Genomic DNA, 17,659 nt, shown 5'->3' with positions numbered 1-17,659 from the left:
ATGATGCAGATCCATGGGCAGACATCCCCACCAATATGTCCTGGAATCCCACCTCCCCAGATCACTGTCCCACTAGGGAGAGAGTTTGGATCAGCCTGCCAACACCCATGTTCAGCGCTGGGAAGCAATTGTAGAAGCCAGACCTTCCACCTCCTTCACCCCATAATGATCCTGGATCCATATTCCCAGAGGGATAAAGAATAGGAGAGATTTCAAGGGGGGGATGGGGTAGGGCATTCTGGTAGTGGGAATTGTGTGGAATTATACTTCTCTTAGCCTATGATCTTGTCAAGATTATACACACACACACACACACACACACACACACACACACACACACACACATATATATATATGACTCATTCATCACCAGAGCTATGCAAATTAAATCCACATTGAGATGCCACCTCACACCTATAAGAATGGCCTGAATCAACAAAACAGGAAAGGATAAATGTTGGTAAGAATGTGGAGAGAAATGAACTCTAATGCACTGCTGGTGGGAATGAAAAATAGTACAAGCATTATGGAGAACAGTATGGAGAATCTGTAAGCAAATACAGATGGAAATACCTTATGATCCAGAAATTCCATTCGTAGGCATTTATCCAAAAGAGATAATATTATTAATTCGAACCTCCATTTTCATAGCCGCATTATCCACAATAGCAAAAATTTGGGAACATCCAAAATGTCCCTCAACAGATAGTTGGATAAAAAGTTATGGGTCTTATACTCAATGGAATACTACTCATTTTATCCCTTATACCTTTGGGATAAAGTATATGGAGGTTGAGACATTATGCTTAATGAAGTAAGCAAAAAGGTAAAGGAAAACCACAGGTTGGTTTCACTCATATGTGGAATTTAGAGAACTGAATACACACACTTAAAATAAACAACCAGATGCAACACAACCCATATTTAAATTGGAAGACTATAGTGGTTACCTAGGGGGGAGGGCACAGACTTTCAGTGGTGGGAAAGATGTGAAATTTTAGTCCTATCACTATTAATATGACATGTGGGGGGATAAATTTAATATCTCAAGTTCCCTAACTGCATAGACCATAGCCCTAAGCACAATTATTTGCTTTTGCCTAAAGATTTAGTATATTAGAGTTGCAAGATGATCAAGCTCTCATAATAGAATTACATTATTCAAGGAACTCTGAAAATGTATCTGCAAATATAGCTCTGTAAACATCTAAATCAACTTTAGGCCATAAAGATCAAGATCTTTCAGCCTTGTAAGTATCTAAAATACAAAGAGGCTTCAAAGCATGGTGAAGTCAAGTATATTAATATAGATATTAACCATTGGTTTATCATAGAAAACAACCTCCCCAACTAACCTGGTTATAATAATTAATTATTGATACTCTAAGCTCTTTATAAGACTATAAGAAACACTTTTCATTCTCTTTAAGATCCTCATTTCTTTTAGTCTTGGTACCTCTAGGACTATGCCCATACTTCTTGATATTTCTCCTCTTGATTCCTTACCGCCATAACACCTCTATTGCCTTCAACTAAATTGTTACTGGCGCTACCACCCCATATTATGCTGCCACTGAATTCCTACTGTGAACTGTAAGCAGAGATACCATCCTGAGATGTCAACCTCACAAATCTTCAAATCTGGTGAGACCTTACCTACACTTAAATTAGATAGCACAACACTGAACTAAGTAACAGATACCAGATTAAGCTAGGGTTTCGGGTACTGGATACAGGTGTACACGTATCCATAAGCAAGTGGAAATTATATAACTCAAAGTCAAAATGCTCAATAATGGTTGAAGTGCCTAAAGAAGACATCATAAATTCTCTAATTGATTGGATTTAGACCAAATTAGATTTAAACTTCTGTTGACATGTAATTCAATAATATAAAAAATAAAGGGGGCCAGGTGGGTTAAGCCACATGGTGCAAAGCTCAAGGACTAGGGTAAGGATCCTGGCTTGAGTCCCTGGCTCCCCATCTTCAGGGGAGTCACTTCACAAGAAGTAAAGCAGGTCTGCATGTGTCTATCCTTCTCTCACCCTCTCTGTCTTCCCCTCCTCTCTCCATTTTTCTGTCCTATCCAACACCAATGACAACAATCACAATGACAATGATAAACGACAAGGGTAATAAAATGGGAAAAATGGCCTCCAGGAGCAGTGGATTCATAGTGCAGGCACCGAGCCCCAGCAATATCCCTGGAGGCAAAAAAAAAAAAAAAAGAACTTGCAAAAAAAAATAGTACTCCAGAAGTTTTATTATCATGACATGACAAAACTAAAACTCAAATAAAACCACAGTAATTTGGAGTAAGGCACCAAAGAAAAAACCCTGGGTGGAGGGTGAGGGTGAATGTTCAGCTTCATGGGGCGGGGGGTGGGGGGGAAGAGATGGGGCACAGTCTTTTGGTGGTGGGAATGGTGTTTATGTACACTCCTATCAATTTGTAGTCATATAAATCACTATTTAATTAATATGAAAGGGGAAAATTGATTGAATATCTTAAACTTTTTAAAGCACAGACTGTCTTTTTAATACATAGCTTGAGTCTTTGATATGTTGACTCTCTTAGAATCTTAGTCCAGGGAGAACAAAAGCAACTGGTGGCATAGCTATATGCAAATAATGTCAAAGGACATAAAATATGGTGAGGGTGTGTATGATACTGCAAATCCTAACAAAGGGATTCTTCAAAGTTAATCCAATTGCCAAACAATGTGATTATTGCAATAACTATCTATTGTCTTCTTAAACCCTAAGGCAACAGGAATCTCCCGCTTTGTCTATAGAGCCTATGTTTCTCCCAATCCTGGAACCTCTGGGGTGGGGCTCACTTCCCTGCATGCTTCTCTCAAGTCAGGCCAAATGACATTGCATCCGCTGATCCCAACCTAATCAACGCAAGGAGTACCACCTCAGCATGCTTCACCTCAGACTGTGTACAGAGACATCAGGCATGGATTGCCAACCCTTTACCCTTATCACTCAGGTGAGAGCTTTCCTTTCATGGTAGTCTCTAATTCCATTCCAGGAGGTTCACTTCCTAACAAAATCCCAAAACCTAGATATATGCCAGATCCCGTAAGATAGAGCATATGTCCACATGTATCTATAAATTAGGGCAAAGTATATACCTGAAAGCAAAAATACACAATAGTCTTTAGTGAGTCAGTAGCAAGTCTTTAGTGAGTCAGAGTTCATAACGAAATAGTGTCTACTTGGACTTAGATACCCTCCTCATCTACTTCCTATTACAGTTTTCTCACTCACTCCAAAACTAACCTTAGCAAAGCAAGGACTGCAAAAGCTGAATAAGGGCAAGAGACTGGCATATTTTAACAATGACTCTTTAGTCACTATCAGGCCATTCCACCAGCTGGGGCCCTAGTCGGGGAGTCCTGAGTCTCCCAAATGGAGTTGATGGGCCTAGACCTCAAATAAATCCCTCTCTCCATTGTTTCCGGTCATTTCTATCAGGAACAACAAAATAGATCCCTTTGTGGGCCCCTATAAGACCTTGCCCTCAACCTGGATCAACAATGGTAGAAAATGTTCCATCCTCCGAAGGGAGGTTGGACAACATACTCTATGCTACACCTGGGTAAGATGGGTCAATACTGGGGCAGCATGGAATGTTCCTACTCATGACCACAGAATGTGAGCTCAGATCTACAGGGATGCAGAGGTCACACAGGTTCCTAAGCTAATTATGGGCCCAGATCACATCATATTAATGGGGTTTACAACAGTATTTATACCCCTTTCCCATATTAGTGAGCTACTCTCTTCCCTGATCCAGCTTTCTGGTCCTTTTCCCAGGCATGACATCATCTCCCCAGACAATAATTAGGATCCACCTGCATATCAGATTTCAGGCTCAGGCAACAAACTAACAAACAAACCCACTAGTATAGATACAGGCCCTTTGAAATATAACTTAAAATATTCCTACTTGCTATCTACAAAATGGAGGACCCCCCAACACTTCACCTGCACTATTCCAGCCTTTAGGTCCATGATTGTCCAGCAATTTGTTTGACTTTGTATATTAACTCTCTTTTCAGCTACCAGGTTCCAGATGCTAGCGTGATGCCGACCAGACTTCCCTGGACAGACAACAACACAAATGTGCCTTGGAGCTCTGCTTCCCCAGATCCCTTTCCACTGGGGAAAGAGAGAGGCAGGCTGGGAGTATGGATTGACTTGTCAACTCCCATGTTTAGCGGGGAAGCAATTACAGAAGACAGACCTTCCACCTTCTGCATCCCACAATGGCCTTGGGTCCATAATCCCAGAGGGCTAAATAATATCAGGGGAGGGGTTGGTATACGAAGGTCTGGTGGTGGGAACTGTGTGAAACTGTACCCCTCTTATCCTCTGGTTTTGTTAATGTTTCCTTTTTATAAATAAAAAATTAAAACAAGCAAACAAACAAACAAAAAACCCCCACAGTAGTATACCTGAGACGTGTAGCCATAAGGAAGATATATCGGTGGCAAAGAACCAGTTGGTGACATCATAGGTACATCAGCAGGTCCTAAAGGAGAATCATTTTATTTTTATTTAATCATTCTTTCTTATCTGCTATAGTTCTATTTTGAGTAATAGTAAAATGAAATTGATTTTTAAAATTAGTATAGTAAATAAAGGGGAAACACAGGTTGGAACATTAACCCACTGTGGTCTATTTCTCTACATCCAGAGACTCTGAAGGTAGGAGGTGGGAGGGAATTTGAAAGGTATTAAGAACCCAGTGTCCCAGTAACAACAATAATAATAACTACAACAACAATAAAAAAAAGCACCCAGTGTCCTATGGTGGAGGAAGATGACAAGTTGGTGGAATTTGTGGCATGTTGACACCATCATAGGGAGATATGAAAAGGTACACATGTGGATTCGACTTCCGGAGGCGGAGCTACGAGCAGCAGATCACTTTCTCTCCTCTCCTCTCCTCTCCTCTCCCGGATCAACTAGGAATACCAAAGGAGACCACCCGGACCGAAACAAGACGGGACTAGAATGACCACAGGAACCCACTAAATCACCCGTGAGTACAAACACGTGTGGCTGGTGACAGAGAGGAGAGAGGGGCCTAAGGAGAGATTAAGTGACTGCTAACAGTTCAACAGTTTATCAGTGGAGACACCACCTCCAGTCTGCTCCACAACAAGGGGACAGCTGAAGGGAGGAAAGGACTCCCCAGAGACTCACCAAGTGCAACTCTGAGTCTCCATTGCTACTACCCTCAGAATCTGAAGCAGCAACAGGGAGGGACACCAGGGTACAGAGATCTAACCGGGAAACTCAGGAGAAGACCTATACCTCGGTGGCATAGCTGAGGGGCTGTGAAAGTGTCTTTGCATAACCACTGGATTATCTCTGCCACACCCTGCTTTATCTCTTGGTCAGGAGTCAGTGATTAAGCTAAGAAGCCTATTGATAGTTTAAAAGCCCTCAGGCACCCATAGCCTACAGGGAAGAAAAAAAAGAGGCTTTTACACCACTGAGCTCCAACTCAGGGATTGAAAAAAAACTGTTAACTTCCACTACGGTAAACCCTTTAATTAAATTACTTAGACACAAGTCAATCCAGGCAATAGTGATCAATAATTTGAAAAGTACTGATAAAGGGAACTCATAACATAATATATAAAATGGTTAAAACAACAAGAAAAAATATTGTAGACTCGAACCAGGACAAGAGTCCAGCTAAAAGTCCTCCAGAGGGTGAAGCACAAAACAACGATTTCAACATCCAAACATTAGCTAAGGAAATAATAACAGGAGTGAGTAAAGGATTTGAAAAAATTGTAATCAGAAATACAGGAACAACAAATGAGAATATGGAAGAAAATTCTAATTATCTCATAGTTATTAGAGAGCTGAAAGCTGAAATCTCTGAGCTAAGAAGGCAACTAGCTGAACAAGCTAAAACAGTATCAGAGCAGGGCAACAAAATAGATGAACTCCAGAAAGCAGTAGAGGGCAGAGAGAATAGAATCTATGAGGCTGAAGACAGAATTAGCAAGATTGAGGATGAATTAGAGACAACTAAAAAAGAAGTAAGAGATCTCAAAAAGAGATTAAGAGATGCTGAAAACAACAACAGAGTACTATGGGATGACTTCAAAAGAAACAATATACGCATTATTGGCTTACCAGAGGAAGAAAGAGAAGGAGAGGAAGAAAGCATTCTCCAGGCCATAATAGCTGAAAATTTCTCTAGTCTAGACAACACCAAAGACATAAAGATTCAAGAAGCCCAGAGGGTCCCAAACAGAATTAACCCAGACCTAAAGACACCAAGACATGTCATACTTAGAATGGAAAGGAATAAGGATAAAGAAAGGATCCTGAAGGCTGCAAGAGAAAAACAAAGAGTCACCTACAAAGGAAAACCCATAAGATTAGCAGCAGACTTCTCCATACAAACACTACAGGCCAGAAGAGAATGGCAAGATATCTATCGAGTGATCAATGAGAAAGGCTTTCAGCCAAGAATACTATATCCTGCTAGATTGTCATTCAGACTAGATGGAAGCATCAAAACCTTCTCAGACAAGCAACAGTTGAAGGAAGCAACCATCACCAACCTGCCCTGAAAGAAGTTCTGAAAGGTCTCCTATAGACAACCAGACCACCACAAATAGGACATATATCAAAACACTCTAAAACTCTACAAGAATGGCGTTAAAATATCTTCAATCTTTGATATCAATAAATGTCAATGGCCTGAATTCACCTATTAAAAGACACAGAGTAGGAAGATGGATAAGAAAACACAACCCAACAATATGTTGTCTACAGGAAACTCACCTAACTCAACAAGACAAACACAGACTTAAAGTGAAAGGATGGAAAACTATCATACAAGCCAATGGCCCACAAAAAAGGCAGGAACAGCTATTCTCATATCTGACATGATAAACTTTAAAATAGATAAGATTAAAAAAGATAGGAATGGACACTACTTAATGCTCAGAGGATCAGTCAATCAAGAGGACTTAACAATTATTAGCATCTATGCACCCAATGAGAAGCCATCTAAATACATCAAACTTCTACTGAAAGAGCTACAGCAATATATTAACAGTAACACAATCATAGTAAGGGACTTCAGCACCCCACACTCTCAACTTGACAGATCATCCAGGAAGAAAATCAGTAAAGACATAAGGGAGCTAAATGAAGAGATAGATAAACTAGAACTATTGGACATTTTCAGAGTCATTCATCCCAAGAAACTGGAATACACATTTTACTCAAATCCACATGGATCATTCTCAAGGAAAGACTATATGTTAGGCCACAAAGACAGCATCAGCCTATTCAAGAGCACTGAAATCATCCCAAGCATCTTCTCAGACCACAGTGGAATTAAACTAACACTTAACAATCAACAAAAGATTAGTAACAGTGCCAAAATGTGGAAGCTCAACAGTACACTTCTTAACAACTTCTGGGTCAAAGAGGAAATCAAGGAAGAAATCAAAATGTTTCGAGAGTTCAATGAAAATGAAGACACAAGCTATCAAAATATTTGGGACACAGCTAAAGCAGTCCTAAGAGGGAAGTTCATAGCTATACAAGCACACATTAGGAAACAAGAAAAGGCACAAATAAACAGCCTGATTGCACATCTTAAAGACCTAGAAGAACAACAACAAATGAATCCTAAAGCAACCAGAAGGACAGAAATCACTAAAGTTAGGGCAGAAATATAAATAACATTGAGAATAGGAAAACCATACAAAAGATCAATGAAAGTAAACGTTGGTTCTTCGAAAGAGTAAACAAAATCGACAATCCTTTAGCCAGACTCACAAAACTAAAAAGGGAGAAGATCCAAATAAATCGGATAGTAAATGAAAAAAGAGAAATCACAACAGAGACTGCAGAAATTTAACATATCATGCGAGGCTTCTATGAACAACTCTATGCCACCAAGCTAGAGAACGTGGAAGAAATGAATGATTTCCTAGATACCTACCAATTTCCAAAACTAAGTAAAGAGGAAGTGGATAACATGAACAGGCCCATCACAGCTAATGAAATTGAAACAGTTATCAAAAATCTTCCCAAAAATAAAAGTCCTGGACCAGATGGTTTTACAAATGAATTCTACAAAACCTTCAAAGAAGGACTAATACCTCTACTTTTAAAAGTCTTCCAGAAGATTGAAGACACTGGAATACTCCCTGCCAGCTTTTATGAAGCCAACATCACCCTGATACCAAAAGCAGACAGGGACACAACCAAAAAAGAAAACTACAGACCAATATCTCTGATGAACATAGATGCGAAAATATTGAACAAAATTCTAGCCAACCGGATTCAGCAGTATATCAAAAAGATTGTTCATCATGACCAAGTGGGGTTTATCCCAGGCATGCAAGGTTGGTTTAATATATGTAAATCAATCAATGTGATCCACCACATCAGCAAAAGCAAGACCAAAAACCACATGGTCATATCAATAGATGCAGAGAAAGCCTTTGACAAAATACAACATCCCTTTATGATCAAAACACTACAAAAAATGGAAATAGATGGAAAATTCCTGAAGATAGTGGAGTCTATATATAGCAAACCTACAGCCAACATCATACTCAATGGTGAAAAACTGGAAGCATTTCCCCTCAGATCAGGTACTAGACAGGGCTGCCCACTATCACCATTACTATTCAACATAGTGTTGGAAGTTCTTGCCATAGCAATCAGGCAGGAGCAAGGAATTAAAGGCATACAGATTGGAAGAGAAGAAGTCAAACTCTCCTTATTTGCAGATGACATGATAGTATACATGGAAAAACCTCAGGAATCCAGCAAGAAGCTTTTGGAAATCATCAGGCAATACAGTAATGTGTCAGGCTATAAAATTAACATTCAAAAGTCAGTGGCATTCCTCTATGCAAACACTAAGTTAGAAGAAATTGAAATCCAGAAATCAGTTCCTTTTTCTATAGCAACAAAAACAATAAAATATCTAGGAGTAAACCTAACCAAAGAAGTGAAAGAATTGTATACTGAAAATTATGAGTCACTACTCAAAGAAATTGAAAAATACACAAAGAAGTGGAAAGATATTCCATGTTCATGGGTTGGAAGAATTAACATCATCAAAATGAATATATTACCCAGAGCCATCTACAAATTTAATGCTATCCCCATCAAGATCCGAAGCACATTTTTTAGGAAAATAGAACAAATGCTACAAATGTTTATCTGGAACCAGAAAAGACCTAGAATTGCCAAAACAATCTTGAGAAAAAAGAACAGAACCGGAGGCATCACACTCCCAGATCTCAAACTGTATTCTAGGGCCATTGTCATCAAAACTGCTTGGTACTGGAACATGAACAGACACACTGACCAGTGGAATAGAATTGAGAGCCCAGAAATGAGGCCCCACACGTATGGACATCTAATCTTTGACAAAGGGGCCCAGACTATTACATGGGGAAAGCAGAGTTTCTTCAACAAATGGTGTTGGAAACAATGGGTTGAAACATGCAGAAGAATGAAACTGAATCACTGTATTTCACCAAATACAAAAGTAAATTCCAAGTGGATGAAGGACTTGGATGTTAGACCAGAAACTATCAGATACTTAGAGGAAAATAATGGAAAAACTTTTTTCCGCATAAATTTTAAAGACATTTTCAATGAAACGAATCCAATTACAAGGAAGACTAAGTCAAGTATAAACCTATGGGACTACATCAAATTAAAAAGCTTCTTCACAGCAAAAGAAACCACTACCCAAACCAAGAGACCCCACACAGAATGGGAGAAGATCTTTACATGCCATACATCAGATAAGAGTTTAATAACCAACATATATAAAGAGCTTGCCAGACTCAACAACAAGACAACAAATAACCCCATCCAAAAATGGGGGGAGGACTTGGACAGAATATTCACCACAGAAGAGATCCAAAAGGTAGAGAAACACATGAAAAAATGCTCCAATTCTCTGATTATCAGAGAAATGCAAATCAAGACAACAATGAGATATCACTTCACTCCTGTGAGAATGTCATACATCAGAAAAGGTAACAGCAGCAAATGCTGGAGAGGGTGTGGGGTCAAAGGAACCCTCCTGCACTGCTGGTGGGAATGTCAATTGGTCCAACCTCTGTGGAGAACAGTCTGGAGAATTCTCAGAAGGCTAGAAATGGATCTACCCTATGACCCTGCAATTCCCCTCCTGGGGATATATCCTAAGGAACCCAACACATCCATCCAAAAAGATGTGTACCCATATGTTCTTGGCAGCACGATTTGTAATAGCCAAAACCTGGAAGCAACCCAGGTGTCCAACAACAGATGAGTGGCTGAGCAAGTTGTGGTATATATACACAATGGAATACTACTCAGCTGTAAAAAATGGTGACTTCACTGTTTTCAGCAGATCTTGGATGAACCTTGAAGAAATCATGTTGAGTGAAATAAGTCAGAAACAGAAGGATGAATACGGGATGATCTCACTCTCAGGCCGAAGTTGAAAAACAAGATTAGAAAAGAAAACACAAGTTGAACCTGAAATGGAATTGGAGTTTTACACCAAAGTAAAAGACTCTGGGGTGGGTGGTTGGGTGGGGAGAATACAGGTCCATGAAAGATGATGAATGACATAGTGGGGGTTGTATTGTTAAATGGGAAACTGGGGAATGTTATGTATGTACAAACTATTGTATTTACTGTTGAATGTAAAACATTAATTCCCCAATAAAGAAATAAATTATTAAAAAAAAAGAAATGGTACACATGTGACAATGACGGTTTTGTAAATCTTCAGTTTCCCCAGTAAAGCAATTTAATAGAATTTATGTACCCCCAAAGTCAGAAAAATGGGTATAAAATTGATTAAAAAAAACCTTCTAAAGCAACTTACTATAATGATGGGCCCAATGTTACTCATGTGATAACATTCTTTTTTTTCCAATTTTTATTTTTATCATTTTTATTGAGGCAGTTAATGGTTTATAGTGTAGTAAGTGACCCAAGGGTACAAGTTCGTATCTCCCTGTGAAACAGTCACTAGCATAGGTCCTTTTACACCATCATGCGTCAGAACCCCAAGATTCTTTCCAGTCCCTCCCTTCTCTTCCTTCCACAAGTCCTTTTTAAAAAAAAAACTTTAAATTAATTAATTAATTAATTAATTAATTATGTATTCCCTCTTGTTGCCCTTGTTGTTTTTTTATTGTTGTAGTTATTATTGTTGTTATTGATGTCATTGTTGTTGGATAGGACAGAGAGAAATGAAGAGAGGAGGGTAAAGCAGAGAGGGGGAGAAAGACAACTGCAGACCTCCTTCACCACTTTTGAAGCAACCCGCTCCTGCAGGTGGGGAGCTGGGGGCTCGAACTGGGATCTTTCCAGCCGCCCTTACTGCTCGGCTCCCCCACAAGTCCTTTTCTTTGATGCAATACACCATGCCCAGTCCATGTGAGGTCATTTGGCATTTGCCTTTTTCTTTTTTGGCTTATCTCATATAACATGATGTCTTCAAGTTCCATCCAAGAATATGCAAAGGGGATGACTTCATTATTTTTAACAACTGAGTAGTAGTGTATCATGTCTCTACACCACAACTTGTTTAGCCACTCATCTGTTGTTAGACATCTGGGTTATTTTCAAGTTTTTACTAGCCAGTATGAAGAATTTTGTGTGTCATCATTCTTTTGTTCATCTGAAGTTGCATATGACTATGTTATACTAGCTAAAACATTTACCTTAATTCAAATCCCAGTGCAGTAGTTTGGTTTCCATAATGGAGGAATTAATATAGGTATGTGATAGAATTTGTATAATAGATGGAATTTATATAATATTTGTATAATATGGATTTTTTCTGCAATATTTTTGTCAAATCACTTTCTTAAGGAAATATTGATTTATAGTATACTGTTGTCACAGGAGTATAGTTTCACTTCTCTCTGAGATAGATGTCAGCACATCTAACCACTACCAAATTATAGTCTCCTTCCACTGTAGGGTACTGTGTCCACAATTCTCTCCTCTCTTTGCAATCCTTTATTGTGTTCTCAGACGTGGTGAGATAAATTACAGTTCATTCATATTTATCCTGTGTTTTCCTTTGCTTTGCTCTAAGTCACACTTAGGAGTGAGACCATCCAATATTTCTTCTGTTTTATTTCACTTAGATTCATTCCAGTTTCACCCATACTAAATATTAATGTCCTTTAAAAAAACATTTCATTTATTCATTAATGAGAAACATAAGAGGGAAAGAGAGAAAGAACCAAACATCACTCTGGTTCATATGCTGCCAGGGATCAAACTCCAGACCTCCTGCTTGAGAGTTCAATGCTTTCTTTACTATGCCATCTCCTGTACCATACCACACATGAATGTTCTTAAAGTTTTTTTTACATAAATTTCAAAATAAGTTTAACATATAAATTGGCACAAAATTGAAATAGTTATCTCATTTTGAAATTGCTAGTAGTAAATATATGAAGTAAAAATGTATAACACTACTGAAACAATTCTATATGCTATCTATATCTACATATGCACATATACATGTATATTTATAATACATGTGCTTATATCATATATATGTTAAATTACTACTATGCCTGTATAAATAATACATCCCTCTTGTATATTTTCTGTCTGTTATGTATGTGATAGTGCTGGCACATATTAGACACAAGAAATGCTTGTTAAATTTATGGATGCATGAACTGTTTGAAGACCTCAGCGGTTAACTCCCATGGGAAAATATTCTGAAGTTACCGGCAGTTGTCATTAGTTCAAAAATATGGACTTTTCCAGTGAAAATTATTGAATTAACATTCAATTAAAAAATATCTTGTATGGGACTCGGGTGGTAGCGCAGCGGGTTAAGCGCACATGGAGCAAAACGCAAGGACCGGCCTAAGGATCCCGGTTCTAGCCTCCCACTCCCCACCTGCAGGGGAGTCGCTTCACAGGTGGTGAAGCAGGTCCGCAGGTGTCTGTCTTTCTCTCCCCCTCTGTCTTCTCCTCCTCTCTCCATTTCTCTTTGTCCTACCCAACAACGACGACATCAGTAATAACTACAACAATAAAACAACAAGGACAACAAATGGGAATAAATAAAAACAAAATAATTAAAAAATATCTTGTATGAAACCCTCCTTTCACTGTCTGAACTAAAAAAAGAATCACTCTATTTGATATCACTGACCTTGAATAGTCTGAATTCTCCCATCATCAGATCTAATGGTGAGGGTCTCTCCAGGGTTAACTTGCACGAACATAATCTGAAATCAAAATATTCTTTCATGATTTACTTTTATGTTAATATATCTATCAAAAATAATTATGGAGCCTTTGAAAAATATTCAAATTCCTTAATTATTGGGATCATAAAATGCATGCTCAAGGAAACATCAATTGAATCAAAGGGTGGTTAGGAGAAATTCAATATCCCAGAGCAAATCCTATCTCATCCTAGTAGAACTTAATATCATAGGGTTATAGAAAATAGATGTTGAGCTAGAAAACTTAACTTCCACTCCTTCCCCCAAAGAAGACCACACACACACACACACACACACACACACACACACACACACACACACACACACACACAAAACAGAACTTAAATGAAGGTAAAATTTCATCATACTTGTTGTATCCAGTATTGTGGATAATAAGGCCATCTGGTATATCTTTTGGTGTGAGTCAACATTTGTGAATAACCAGTAGTATACTGTGTTCCAACAATGGTGCCTTAATAACTCTGCATCTAGAAAAAAACCCCAGTAAGTTTGATAATGTAATTTTATCTCAATTCCTTTCAACATGGTGATGTCAAAATTGAAAGATAGAAACACAGTTTTTGTTGATTTTTTTAAACTCCAAAAAAATTAAGTGACTGCATATTACATAAGCAGATACGATTTTTTGGGGGGAGGATGTGGTGGAATACCCCAATAGAGCTCACTTTCCATAAACAAATCCTTAATTCCTACCTGCAAGGAGGAAGCTTCAATAGTGGTGCAATAGTGCTCTAAGTGTCTCTCCTTATATTTCTCTGTTTCCCTTCATATCTTTTTCTACGTCTCACCCTCTATTAAAAAAAAATGGTCACGGAGAATGGTGAGTTGTGAGCCCCAGGATTAACCCTGGTGATATATTTCTTTCTTCTTTTGATATATATTTAAAATGTTTATGAGACAGAGACAGAAATAGAGAGATAAAGAAAGAGAGAGGTCACAAAGTATAGCGTCACCATCCACGGAGTTTTACTCATTTTTTTTTTGTTCTCTTGTGGTGTAGGAGATGAAACCAGGCTCTCACACATGCAAGACAGGCACTCTACCACTGAGCTACTTCCCTGGACCCTTCAATATATTAAAAGATTAAATGCTAAATATAAATTCTTTCTGGAGATAAAATTATAGGTAGAAACAGCTGCTATTCAAAATGGCACTTTTTATATTAGAAAGTTGGGCTCACATCTATGAATTAATACAAGGGAACTTCAGCTTGTGGTAGGTTATTTTTTGTTAATACACTTTGATTTTATTTGCAACATCTCAAATGCACTTAATTAATTTGCTTTGTTAAATGAACAGTAATAGATTAGTTGATGTTTGTCAATTTTTATGTATCAAACATAAAGTAATATGTGCTATTATTTAATTAACTAATAATTATATATTTTAGGATATCTTTAAAAATCATATCAGAAGATACTGTGAGTGGTATAAATTTTGAACCCAGGATTTTTGAACTGATCAAAGGAAACTTACAAGGTAGTTAAATCAACTCAAAAGATTAAAAGTGGTCCAAACTAGTGTTAAGTATCTCATAAGCAATTTTAGAAAGTCTGAAACAAAGATAACTGATGTTGGTGAAAAGAATAAAAACACCCCAACTATGACACTAATCATAAAACAACACTCTAAATAAAAGAAATCACATTTAAGAACAATTTGACCCATTATGATGAAAATAAAGCATGACTGCTCTTAATGTATGGGATCCTCGCAGATAACTGGAGTCATAGGAGGCACTTCAGTAAGTGTAAGTGCTAACTCATCAGTTATATCTAAAAAAAACATGACTTTCACAATAAGAAATGTTTTAAAGAGCAAATAAAAACTTAGAATAATGAAATTAGTCAAAGTAGTAATTTTAAAATGTCAAACCTAATGAAATAGTTCTGAGAAAAGCCATTTAAAATAATTTTTATTTCAAGAAGTCTACCTAATTATCTCTAGGACATGCCCATACTTCTTGAAATTCCTTCTCTATGATTCCTTACCACCATACCAACTTTGTCGACTTCAACCAAATTGCTACTGTTGCTGTCACCCCACATGATGTTGCTACTGAATTCCTACTGTGGACTGTAACCAGAGATACCAGCCTGAGAAGTCAACCTCACAACTCTTCAAATCTGGTGAGACCTTTCCTAACACATAGGACTACCTACACTTATATTAGATGGCACACCACTGAACTAAGTAACAGATAACAGATTAGGCTAGGGTTTAGGGTACCGGATACAGATGTACATGTATCCATAAACAAGGGGAAATTATATAACTCAAAGTCAAAGTGCTCAATAATGGTTGACGTGTCTAAAGAAGGCATCATAAATTCTTTAATTGAGGGGGCTGGGTGTAGCACAGCAGGTTAAGTGCACATGGCAGGAAGTGCAAGGACCAGCGTAAGCATCCTGTTTTGAGCCTCCCGATCCCCACCTACAGAGGAGTCGCTTCACGGAAGGTGAAACAGCTCTGTAGGTGTCTATTTTTCTCTCCCCTTCTTTCTCTTCCCCTTCTCTCTTGATTTCTCTCTGTCTTATCCAACAGCAGCAAGGGCAATAAAATGGGAAAAATGACCTCCAGGAGCCATTAAAAAATTCTCTAGGTGGGGTAGATAGCATAATGGTTATGCAGAGACTCTCATGTCTGGGGCTTTGAAGTCCCAGGTTCAATTCCCCGCACCACCATAAGTCAGAACTGAACAGTGCTCTGGTAAAAATAAAATAAAAAATAAAATAATTCTCTAATTGATGGACTTAGATAAAATTAGCAGTACAGCCTAGCAGAAAGGCCCAAAGAAGACAGATCCCCCAAACCTCACTCTGGGTGGGCTAAACAAATTATACTCAATGTCTAAACAACTGAGAGAAAATCTAAGATCATGAGATAAAGAGCGGACTGCAAAAGTTGGATAAGGGCAAGAGACTGGCCCACTTAATAATGGCCTGTTTGGACCCATATATATATATGGGTCCTGAAGCAGGTGCATGGAGGTAAACAGTTAATTTTAGCCATATATATATATATATATATATATATATATATATATATATATATATGAATGGGAGCTACTCCCTGCCCTAATTCAACTTTCTAGTCCTTTTTTCTACTCTGACACCATTCTTTCAGACAATATTCTTCTTCTTCTTCTTTTCTTCTTTTTTGTTTTTTTGCCTCCAGGGTTATTATCACTGGGGCTCAGTGCCTGCACTATGAATCCACTGCTCCTGGAGGCTATTTTTTCCCCCATTTTTGTTGCCCTTGTTGTTATCATTGTTATTGCTGCTGTTGTTGGATAGGACAGAGAGAAATTGAGATGGGAGGGGAAGACAGAGAGGGCGGGGATAAAGATAGATACCTACAGACCTGCCTTCACTGCTTTTGAAACAACCCCCCTGCAGGTGGGAAGCTGAGGGCTGGAACTGGGATCCTTACGCTGGTCCTTGTGCTTCATGCCATGTATGCTTAACCCATTGTGCTACCTCCCGACCCCCCAGACAATATTCTTATCCAAACTCAGGTTAGCTACCAAATTTAAACAAAACTACCATAGTTGTATGCCCCCAGGACCGTGCCTAAAATGGTTTTTCTAGTTTTCTTCTACTCTGAAATCCCTAATTTCATCTGCTCTAATCCTACTTTTTGGTTCCTGTTCATTAACCATTTTGTCTCCACTTAGGTCACGCCACCTTCCATACATTAAGTCACAGATGCTACCATTATGCCATACCAACTTCTCTGGGCAGATGACCTCACTAATGTGTCCTAGACTCTCGCATCTTCAGAGCTCTGGTCCACTAAGGAAAGACAGAAACAGGCTGGGGGTATGGATCAATCTGTCAACGCCCATGCTCAGTGGAGAAGCAGCTACACAAGCCAGAACTCTTACCATCTGCTTCCCATAAACAACTTTGATTCATACTCACAGTGGGGAGAATAGGATGAAGATAAGAGGGCTCTGAACTCCAGCTCCATCAGCACCCAGAGAGAGAGAGAGAAGGAAAAGGAGAGGGACATATGGAGGTAGCTACGATGTTACGAGTGGTTTAGAGAGGAAGGTAGGATTGAATCAGAAAAAAAAGGGGCAACTATGTATAAATGTGGACAGATAGTTGTAGAGAAGATGGTTGGCCCATGTCTACAACCTTAGGGGAACTGTGGTGTATTGCAGTGGGGAAAGTGAAGATTCAGAACTCTGGTGGTGGGAATGGTGTGGATTCAAACCCCTGTCGACATGTAATTCTGTAATATTAAAATAAAAAAATAAATAAAAGGAAGCCTACCTAACAAAAATAGTTATTGACATTATACAATAATTATTTTTAAATTTTATTAATGATTTATAATAACA

General features: G+C 38.4%; 1 protein-coding gene across 1 annotated transcript in view; it reads right to left on the bottom strand.

Annotated features, from left to right (window-relative positions):
• Positions 1-13,776, bottom strand: part of LOC132535853 (fibronectin type III domain containing protein 3C1-like) — a 56,620-nt gene extending 42,844 nt beyond the window's left edge. The window contains exons 1-3 of the mRNA XM_060183296.1: positions 13,659-13,776; positions 13,215-13,290; positions 4,468-4,544 (exon numbers count right to left, since the gene is read on the bottom strand). Of these exons, the coding sequence (XP_060039279.1) occupies positions 4,468-4,544; positions 13,215-13,290; positions 13,659-13,721 (216 nt within the window). The 5' untranslated portion in view covers positions 13,722-13,776. The remainder of the gene's footprint in view (positions 1-4,467; positions 4,545-13,214; positions 13,291-13,658) is intronic.
• Positions 13,777-17,659: the final 3,883 nt, after the last annotated feature.

Source organism: Erinaceus europaeus, chromosome X (genome assembly GCF_950295315.1).
Source record: "Erinaceus europaeus chromosome X, mEriEur2.1, whole genome shotgun sequence".
In the NCBI taxonomy this organism is placed as follows: Eukaryota; Metazoa; Chordata; class Mammalia; order Eulipotyphla; family Erinaceidae; genus Erinaceus; species Erinaceus europaeus.
Note: the sequence above shows the minus strand (reverse complement) of the source record. Positions and strands in the feature narration are given on the sequence as shown.